The sequence below is a fragment of the Pleuronectes platessa genome, chromosome 4 (assembly GCF_947347685.1).
Source record: "Pleuronectes platessa chromosome 4, fPlePla1.1, whole genome shotgun sequence".
NCBI classification, from domain to species: domain Eukaryota; kingdom Metazoa; phylum Chordata; class Actinopteri; order Pleuronectiformes; family Pleuronectidae; genus Pleuronectes; species Pleuronectes platessa.
The window spans coordinates 30,832,914-30,843,888 of NC_070629.1; the positions used below are offsets into that span (position 1 = coordinate 30,832,914).

Below are 10,975 nucleotides of genomic sequence, written 5' to 3' on the forward strand. Positions count from 1 at the left end.
ACTGTTTATAAAGATGATCAGTGACAAGTCGTGACAGATGTTTCTCATCATGTTATAGTTTATTATGATTATATATGCTCAAATACGTTCTTCTTCATAGAGGTTAACATAGTATACTTCATATACTGATACATGTGTAATATATGACCTTGTACATATACATATACAGAGATAAAGTGACAGTTGATTTAAATTCTGGGCATAAAGCACATCTCAAGTTTATTATTTACAGCACATTACTCGTCTTCAGTTTGATTCTCAGTTTGATTATTTAACAACATATTTTTACAGAAATCAACAAAAATCAAGTAGGAACATTTACAGAAATTAGATATCAACCTGTTACAATAATAACAATAAACACAAACACATTGAGTTTCAGGCTCTGGAATCTGACTGACGCTCATTAAAGAGAAACTCACTGAAACACTGTGAAGATGCTAATATGTTAGCATGATGCTACAAACACCGCCCAAGTCCTAAAGACATCAACTTGATGATCACTGAACAAGGTTGTGACTGGAGGAGATCCAACCACCGAGCTTCCTCAAAGTGGACGACCCACTTTACCCCCTGAGCCACCTCTGTTTAAATAATACATTTGTTACGTCTCTCTGCACGTATGATCTGAGCTAAGCTAGTGTGCAGGCTGCTAACAGCTGTTAGCATGAAACTGAGCAGCAGGACCTGAAACTCGGTTCTGAAGGAGCCTCAGAGACTGAAGCGCCTCCTTGTGTTCAACACACACATTACAACCTGGAGCAGAGCTAGCATGCAAACCACAGCACAACATCATCTCATAGATACACACTCATCATGCAACTGTAACACACGTCTCCACATGTGTATGTGTGTAATCACAGCACAATGGTGTGTGTGTGTGTGCGTGTGTGTATATGTGTGTAATCACAGCACCATGGTGTGTGTGTGTGTGTGTAGATGTGTGTAATCACAGCACAATGGTGTGTGTGTGTGTGTGTATATGTGTGTAATCACAGCACCATGGTGTGTGTGTGTGTGTGTGTATATGTGTGTAATCACAGCACCATGGTGTGTGTGTGTGTGTAGATGTGTGTAATCACAGCACAATGGTGTGTGTGTGTGTGTGTATATGTGTGTAATCAGAGCACAATGGTGTGTGTGTGTGTGTAGATGTGTGTAATCACAGCACAATGGTGTGTGTGTGTGTGTGTATATGTGTGTAATCACAGCACCATGGTGTGTGTGTGTGTGTGTGTGTGTGTGTGTGTGTGTGTGTGTAATCACAGGACCATGGTGGGTATATGATGGACCAGTGATGCAGGGTGAGTTATGGCGCTCAGCTGTGGAGGGTGAGGAGGTGAGTGTACCCCCCCTCCGCCCCCCACCCCCCCCTCCGGGGCCCCCCCGCTGGGCCGGTGCCGGGCGCTCTTCTGGTGCGCCCTGAGGCCGGCCAGCTGGGAGTAGGCGGACTGGCACACGTGGCACTTGTATGGCCGCTCGCCGGTGTGCAGCCGCACGTGGTTCCTCAGCGTGGACGACTGGCTGAAGCGCCGGTTACAGAAGCGACACACAAACGGTTTGTCCAGAGTGTGGATGCGCATGTGGGAGCGCAGGTTGCTGCGGGAGTTGAACCCACGATGACAGATGACGCAGCGCATGCGTCCCACAGCGGAGGAGGAGGAAGAGGAGGAGGAGGAGGAAGAGGAGGAGCAGGAGGAGGAGGAGGAGCCCTCACAGGTGTGGAACTCATCTGCGAGGAAGAGGAGCAGAGGTGATGAAGACTTTAGCAGGAACATGGAACAATCATTCCCTCGTTTGTTTGAAAAAATCTAACTGAGCAGCTGTTTAAAAAAAATTATGATGTGTTTTATTTATAATAACCTATATTTATATGTAAAGTTTTCTATTTCTCTAAATTGGTGTTATTCATATTTTCTTTTTTTATATAATTGTTTAGTTGTGTGTGTATGAATAAAAATCTATTTTTGATATGTACATTTGTATTTTATATATTCATTTTTAAATTGTTATACACTTTATATTACAAATTTTAATATAATTTATTGATATATCTTATCTATTTATGTTATTTATTTCTATCTTTTTCAAGAGTGTGATAATTCCGAGTTGAGCTTTAACGTCTCAATCTTCACCAGCAGATGGCGCTGTCTCACTAGTTATTGACGGTTCACCTGCTGTGTATTAAAGACATTTTTTATTTGTTAATCATTTAATTTCATCATTTATACTTTCATTTTAAATTCACTGAACATTTTACAATCACCTTTTATATAAAATATTAACGTTATGAATTGAATTCTGTTTATATTATTGAAACCAGTGATATCATGTCTCAACTCCTGGTAACGTTTAATCTATCAGTTCATGAGGAAACTGTGTTGCTGTTGTTTGTGAGGTCACGGATCAACAACATGATGAAATCAATAACAGGATGAAATCAATAACAGGATGAAATCAATAACAGGATGAAATCATAACCCTCACCGGTCTTGCTCTTCTTGCTCTGCTCGTCCTCCAGCCCGGGGATCCCGGGGATTCCCAGGAAGGTGTTGTGGGAGTTTCCGTACCAGACCAGCAGCTCCTGGTCCGGAGGGATCGTCTGAGGAGAGCGACACCAAAACATCAAATAAGAGAAACATGGCGTGTATCGCCTGTCGTCTCGGTGCCAGCAGGGGGCGACACACACCTGAACTCCACCAGACAAACCAGCTCTGATCTCCTTCGTCCGGCCTCATCGAACTGTTTCCTTAACTCGTTTGTTTCAAAAGGTTTTTATTCTCTCATAGATTTTCTTCTGCATTTTTCTAGATTTTATTCTGGATTTCATAAATGTGTGATTTTATGTTTTTGCAACCAGATTATTAAAAAACACAAATGAAGAACGTTATTAATGATTATTTAAAGAACTGAAGAATCCTTCACTGACTTCCCACCATGTTCAGGGAACTGGTCCCATCATCAGAACCTCTTCTTCTCTTTCATTATTCCGTCTCACAGATTTTACATTCAGACATATTGGATTGAATACATTATTATTATTAATTAAAGAAGATCAAATATAAAAATAATCATCAGCATTTCATGTTGAAGATTATATTTCTGCTCTTCACTTCAGAGATTTATTGAATATTAGATTTTTTATTACTAATCTCTTTCTTTCTACTTCACTCTGGTAGAATATCTCCTCTTCTTCCGGTTCCTCCTCTGGTGAAGCTGAACGTTATTCGGACCCGAGTATTTTTACAGTTTGTTATTTGATGACGTCGGTCACAGTGAACAGCTCCGTGTATAAAGATGTCCACTACTCGTGTTGTGTACTTTTTGCAGTAGTGTTGTGTGTGGAGAGGTGATGCGTTCACTGACCTCCACGGCCTTGTAGAAGATGCTGCTGCCGATCTGAACCACCTCCAGGTTCTGCTCCTGCTCGTTCCTCGCACACTTGATGTAGGTCATCCAGCTCCTCTGGTCCTCCTGACTCGCGTCGATGAAGTACCGGACCGACCCGTCCTCGTTGAACACCTGAACACAACACACACCTGGTTATGACCCGGCACTTTAATACCTCTTAACATTCACAGGATCACGTCACCTGATTATTAGGATTTATGGCAGTGAGTTAGATGAATAAAGCTAATCAGTCCCTTGCTAGTTACCTTTAAGTGAGTAAACAGCTGGTCAGTGTGTTAATAAGTCAGCTGCTTAGTTTGTTGTTCTGTGCTTCTTATTTTGCTTGAACAAAATGAAGTCAAATATCATCAAGTAAACGTTTACCTCCCACATGAGGTTGTTGTTCTTGTACAGGTCGACGTGTTCAGGGGAAATCAGACGTCCGGTGAATGGACCCATTTCTGTTCCAGCTTTAATCCACGTTTTAGAGAAAATACCCAAACCTTCCCCTGCAACACAACACACACACGACACAAACATCACACAACCATGAAGCTTTCTTCTTACACATACCTGCACTTTATATTTCTACATATCTCTTCCTTCCTCATATATATTTTTTCTGTAAAGTAGTAAATTCTTTAATGATCTCATCTTTGTGTGAAGTGGTAGAAAAAGCCCCTCGGACTGAGAGCTCCCGTCTGCGCTCAGATCAAATCAGGTTTAACGTGTTTGGTTTTATATATTTTTACAGAATGAAAAATGTAAAATAAAATAAGAACATGCTGACAGGTGAGTTTCTTCAGGTAGATTTTACTGATCAAGATAAGATAAGATAAGATATTCCTTTATTGGTCTCACTGAAGAGAAATTCAAAACCCAATCAGTGAATCTATCAGTTCATCTTCTCCTTCATCTCCATCAGACTTTATGAATAAACACTTTAAACATTACAAACTGGTTCTTCTCATGTAGTGAATCCTGTTGTTGTGTTGTTGTGTTGTTGTGTTCAGTTCCATCAGCATGTGTGTGTCCTGGAAGAGGATCCTCACATGGGACTGAGCTTCATCACTGATCACTAAGTTTCTGTTTGACTCGTGTTAAGGAAGTTGATCCTTGTTAACATCTATGAGACAAACTGGGAATATGAGACAATACAAATAAAATGTGATTGATAAAATCTACCTTCAGAAACTCACCGGTCATCGCATCATATTTTATTTCATCTTCATTCTGTAAAAATAGAGCAGTTCTCCTGAGTGTGTGTGAGTGGAGAACATGTGACCGTCGCAGAGACACTTCTCCGTCAGATGTTATAAAATTGCAGAGGAGATTTCGGATTGGAAAATAATATGGAATGTATATATATAAATATAAATATATATACATATATATAAACATATTCTTTTTATGTATTTTTTTCAATTTCAATTACAGGTAAGACAAACGAATTGTAACTTATTTGAAAGACATTTTCATAATTGATTCTATTGAAATATAACATAGAAGATAAATAATCTAATTTTACCTCAAAACACTATTATTATTATTATAAATATTATTAATATTATTATTAGTAGTAGTAGTATTCTCATTATTTACCTGGGACTGAGCTCTGGGCGATGATCACCTCACTCGGTAAAACCAGGCTGGACAACTTCTGCACCTCTGCACAAAAATACATTTTCACTCTTATTCAACATTTTAAATCTTCGACGACAGAATTCACAAATATGACAAAGAGGTAAAATGAAGAGTTTTGTTGGAACATGAGTCCGTGAGAGGAAAAGGTTCAATTCCCCTTTTCTGCTCCAGCATCAGGTTCACGTTCCTGAGGCCGGACCTCGGCTCACAGCGGCAAGGAAGTCAACGCGATGAATGAAGCAAAATATTAAAATAACAAACAATTTATAAAGTGAATTATAGAATAAAAGAGAGGAAGAAAAAGTCTCTTTTCTCCTTCACGTCACAACCAGTGTCACGCTCTGCGCGAACCGTGAAACTGGCTGTGACGTAAAGGAGAAAAGAGACTTGAAATAAGAAAAGAGATTTGATGGAGAGATGATTTGTTGAAACGAGTTCATCCCAATTTAAGCAGAAAGAAAGAAACGAGTCACGAGCGGCGCCGGGCGCCGTGCGCGCGCAGACACGCACGCAGAGCTGCGGGATTCACGATCCTTCAAAGGATCAAATAAAGTTCACGAAGCGAAGCGAGAGAATCCGGACTGCGCGGCCGGCGGCGAACTGTTCTCTGGAATTGTTCCTAACGAATTTGATCGAAAACAGAAACGAATGAACATTTAAAATGAATTTAAAATCATATGTTTAGAAAAGATGTGTCAGAGTTTTCTCAAAGAACACGAGCAACAGAATCGAGCAAAGATCAAATGAATTGGATGAATGATTGAAGCGTTAATTATGAGTGAGTGAGAGTTGATTGAAATCATTATTGATGAAGAATGATGAAATAAAGCAGGTTGGTTCTTTACATCAGTTTTTAAATTCACATTTTCTTCAAGCAACACTTCATTGTTTTGTTTTAATTTAAAAACAACAAATCATTTATTAGATTCATTTCATTAATGATCAATTATATGATTGTCAATAAACAGATCAAAGGAACCGGGCGGAATCTTGATCTGAATTTTAGAACCAAACGATTCACGTTGAATTGTAATAACTGATAAATGTTCGTGAGATTTCAGATTGATCTTCATCTCCTCACCGGCTGCTTGCGTCACTCACCTCCGGAGAAGGACTGCGCGAGCACCTCGGCGGTGAACGCGGTCTTGGGGCTCGCGCTCGGGCCCGTGCGCTCCTCGTGCTGCAGGTGGTGCGCGTGCTGGTGGTGGTCGCCCAGCACGTGCCTCCAGCGGCCGTAGAGGAAGCTGTGCAGGATGTCCGAGGTGATGATGTCCGCCAGACACAGCGGCTGCTTCAGGGCCACGGAGGAGCCCATCGTGGGGCGAGCAGGGCCGGGGGCCGCGGCCAGGGGCCCGGAGGGCACGGAGGACAGGAGGGCCCGGAGGGCACGGAGGACTCGGAGGACAGGGGGGCCCGGAGGACTCGGAGGACAGGGGGGCCCGGAGGACACGGAGGACTCGGAGGACTCGGAGGAGCAGAAGCCTCCAAAAGTTTTCCACAAAAAGAGCCCAATCCAGAAAAGATGAAAAAATTCGGGTCCCCTTTTTTTTTTTTTTGAAATAAAATATTTGAATTGTAATAGTTTGTTTCACGAGAAAAATGATGAATCTAAAATAATTTCATTAATAGAAGTTAAGAAGAAAGAGAGAGACACAAAGCTGCTGCTAGAACAGAGGGAGAGTGAGAGAGAGAGAAAGAGTATTATCACTCCCCCCAACAATTCTATAAGAGAGAGAGAGAGACACAGAGGGAGAGGGAGAGTGAGAGAGAGAGAGAGACAGAAACAGAGAGAGAGTGAGAGAGAGAGAAAGAGTATTATCACTCCCCCAACAATTCTACAAAAGAGAGAGAGCGAGAGAGCGAGAGAGAGAGAGAGACAGAGAGGGAGAGTGTGAGAGAGAGAGAGAGAGACAGAGAGGGAGAGTGTGAGAGAGAGAGAGAGAGAGAGGGGGGAGGTGAGAGAGCATCACTCCACAACAATTCCAACAGTCGGTTGTTTTAAATAAATAAATAAAACTCAATGAGAAGAAGTGTCTGAATTCCAGTGATAACATCATTGGAATAATATTCCATCAGAGTGATGATGTCAGTTATTGTGCAGTAATGAATCAGAATCAGAATTATTTTTATTGCCATGTATATTTGCACATACAGGAAATTGCCTTGGTGTGGTTGGTGCACTTTATAAACAACAAATTAAAAAACACAATATCGAACAATGATGATGTCAGTTACCGTGCAGTGATGTCAGTTATTGTGCAATGATGTCAGTTATTGTGCAGTGATGATGTCAGTTATTGTGCAGTGATGTCAGTTATTGTGCAGTGATGTCAGTTACCGTGCAGTGATGTCAGTTATTGTGCAATGATGATGTCAGTTATTGTGCAGTGATGTCAGTTATTGTGCAATGATGTCAGTTATTGTGCAGTGATGATGTCAGTTATTGTGCAGTGATGTCAGTTACCGTGCAATGATGTCAGTTATTGTGCAATGATGTCAGTTATTGTGCAGTGATGATGTCAGTTATTGTGCAGTGATGTCAGTTATTGTGCAATGATGTCAGTTACCGTGCAGTGATGTCAGTTATTGTGCAGTGATGATGTCAGTTATTGTGCAGTGATGTCAGTTATTGTGCAGTGATGATGTCAGTTACCGTGCAGTGATGTCAGTTATTGTGCAGTGATGTCAGTTACCGTGCAATGATGTCAGTTATTGTGCAGTGATGATGTCAGTTATTGTGCAGTGATGTCAGTTATTGTGCAATGATGTCAGTTATTGTGCAGTGATGTCAGTTACCGTGCAGAGATGTCAGTTATTGTGCAGTGATGAGGTTCATGTTTGATTTGTATTTTTATTTTGATTTAGTTTCTTCAAAGTGTCTCTGACTGTGACACATGAAATATCCTGATCCCCAGTGTGTGTAGCTTGTTGTGTGTGTGTGCTGTTCACTCTCAGTTGAGTTTAAATCTTTATCTGATATTTATATAAAAAAAGGTCTGAAGTGTGAACAGACGCAGCGGAGGAATGTGAGGAGGGGTGGGTGGGGGGGGGGGGTGTGTGTGAGTGACAGAGCAAGAAAACAGATTAGAGAAGAGAGAGATTATCAACACAATCAGTCCTTTCTTCATCCCTCCATCACCCCCCCTTGTCGTCTCTCTACAAAATCTCCCTCATCTGTATTTATGAGCTTTTATTAACATTTATTGTACACACACACACACACACATACACACACACACACACTTAGATTTATAAATAATTTAAAATAAAAATAAGTTAAATGAGAGATGATGAAATCTGATTTTTTTGTTTCTTTTTTTTGCTGAAACTCGAAACCTGTTGATTCATCAGAAATATTCATTAAATATTCAAATATTTGTTAGTTTTATTTCATTTTCAAACGGAGCTCATTTGACATTCAGTTTTAGATCAATTTTAATCATCTTTTAAATGTGATATTTCAGATTTGTTCTCAACATGATGCGTCTCTGAGCTCCAGACTCTCCGGGGCTCGGTGACTCCTGCAGCCGGCTCGGAGCTCTGCTCCTCGGCTGCAGCCGGGCTCCCCCCCGCCCCCCCGCCCGGCTCCCGGAGCTCCGTGACGAACCGGAGAGTGCGCGCTTTTGTCCCGAGACACAGACGAGAAAGAAAAGAGCGCAAATCCCGGAATAATAGATTTTCTAATGTTTCTCAATTGATTTGACTCAATGAAGCTGGATTCTTCTTCAGCCGTCACGCACGCGGGCGGAGCCGCAGTTTATTAATGGTTCTTATTGAGTGTGGACGCGCTTTAATGAGCTTTAACCACAAAGAGCAGCCAATCAGAAAGCACTTAGCAACCGAAAAGACGACGGGACACGGGGGGGGGGGGGGGGGGGGTGACAGGTGACTGGCACGCGTAAAGACAAGGAGGGAGAGAGAGAGAGAGAGACAGAGAGAGGGAGGGTGGGGTGGAGAGAACAGGAGGGGGGGGGGGGGGGGGCAGGAGGAGGTGATATTGTTCCACTAACATGATTACGTGAGTTACCTCCTCATTAGTATTCATGTGGGCAGGACAGACCAAAATAATCCTCGTTTAAAAAACCTTTAAAAATCATCAGCTGCTCCTCCTGCTCCTCCTGCTCCCCCTGCTCCTCCTGCTCCCCCTGCTCCCCCTGCTCCTCTGCTCCTCCTGCGCCCCCTGCTCCTCCTGCTCCCCCTGCTCCCCCTGCTCCTCCTGCTCCCCTGCTCCTCCTGCTCCTCCTGCTCCCCTGCTCCTCCTGCTCCCCCTGCTCCCCCTGCTCCTCTGCTCCTCCTGCTCCTCCTGCGCCCCCTGCTCCTCCTGCTCCTCCTGCTCCCCCTGCTCCTCCTGCTCCTCCTGCTCCTCCTGCTCCCCTGCTCCCCCTGCTCCTCCTGCTCCCCCTGCTCCCCCTGCTCCTCCTGCTCCCCCCATCGCTCTTCATCATCGCACGTTGTTAGGGTTGAAGAAATGAAACTAACTCCTCGTGTCTCAACGTGACAAACATCAGAGACTTTGATGAACTGATCCTTATCACAATAAAAGCTCTGGAACCTCCTCTTCATCCTGAACACGTCACGTATGATTAACACATGTGAGATAATTGGACCAATCAGCTGATTGTCCTGTTGGTTACTACGTCAGAACTCGTGTAAACTTTGTAAAATGTCACAATTTGAAATGTTGATGACAGACGTGTTCTTGATAAACTCATCTGATCATTCAACTGATGCTGTGACCTCTGACCTCTGACCCCCCTCACCAAACCCAGCTCGTCCGGTTAGAAAAACAAAAACTTTGGAAAATCTGAAGATCACGATCAAGATGGAAGCTTAATTTAAAATTCTGACCTGAAGGTGGCGCTGGAGGGAACTCACCAGGATCCACAGGGTTGATCCTGGGGCGCTGAATGAGATGGACGACATGCTGGCCCCCTGGTGGATGGCTGGAGTACAGCTCATTAACCCCGACAAGGACCACAATCATAGTTGACTTTATGCTCCAGTAGCATCGAGGCACAGTCGAGGTCAGAGGTCGCCCCCCCGCGGCTCCTTAGCTGTCTGCAGCGGCTCAGGACCAGTGTCGCGCATGTCGCGCATATTTTGCTGAACCAGTTCTTAATGAATCATTTCCATATGATGATCGTGATTATCCAAACGTCTCCCTTGATGCTGAAGGAGTCCGACCCCATGTTTAGTTTCTAAATATGAAGTTGACTTTAACAAAGTAGTTTGATCGCAGACGAGGCTTCACGCTAACACTCGCACACGGAAACATCCGATCGGACGATTCTACGTCTTTAATATTCGATGTTTCCATCAACTCAGACGCACATGATCAATAAAGTTACATGAAGAGAAGTGGAACCGTTACAGCAGCAGGATGAGGAGCATGTGTCCACATACTTATGGCCATGTGCTGTGGTTGATTCAGACAGTTTATTACCCCCCCGATGGTCCCTGAGCATCATGGGAAAACATTTGGCCTCGATCCCGATCACCATTAGTTTAATGTTTAATCAGGGCTGACACACACACACACACACTTCATCTGTACTTACCGAGCTCTTTCCTGTACTTTATGACCACCAGCACTCTGTTGTACACCACAACACACACAAACACACACACACACACACACCTCCATCATCATCATTCATCTTTCCCTCTTCATCATTCATCTCTTTCAAAATAAGTCCCTCATCTTTCTGGCCGTTCTGATCTTGATTCTGTCAAAAATAAAAGTCCTGTCCTTGTCTACATTTCATCAACAACTGTCTCCAGTGATGGATTGATAATCCAGAATCATGATTTCATGAGTAATACTCAACACATTATTATCTAATGGATTTTATCTTTTTAGATTAATGTTCTGTTGTTTGTATTAGAAGAAATCAGCTTTGTATTGTTTATTTTTCCACCTCATGTTAATTTAAATCAACTG

General features: G+C 42.8%; 1 protein-coding gene across 1 annotated transcript; it reads right to left on the minus strand.

The window, feature by feature from the left end:
- Positions 1–1,262: 1,262 nt before the first annotated feature.
- prdm12b (PR domain containing 12b) lies at positions 1,263–10,018 on the minus strand. Its single transcript, XM_053421128.1, has 7 exons — positions 9,910–10,018; positions 6,136–6,516; positions 4,993–5,058; positions 3,775–3,899; positions 3,367–3,522; positions 2,488–2,602; positions 1,263–1,732 (listed from the first exon to the last, which is right to left on the minus strand). Exons 1-7 carry the CDS (start codon positions 10,016–10,018, stop codon positions 1,263–1,265), a joined length of 1,422 nt encoding a protein of 473 aa, XP_053277103.1.
- Between the last annotated feature and the right edge of the window lie 957 nt (positions 10,019–10,975).

Coding starts and splice junctions, on each gene's coding strand:
- prdm12b (XM_053421128.1), bottom strand. CDS start 10,018: ATGATTGTGGTCCTTGTCGGGGTTAATGAGCTGTACTCCAGCCATCCA. Junction 3,900..4,992: donor CGCCCAGAGCTCAGTCCCAG/GTAAATAATGAG, acceptor GTTGTGTTGCAG/GGGAAGGTTTGGGTATTTTC. Junction 1,733..2,487: donor GAGCAAGAAGAGCAAGACCG/GTGAGGGTTATG, acceptor TCTTCCTCGCAG/ATGAGTTCCACACCTGTGAG.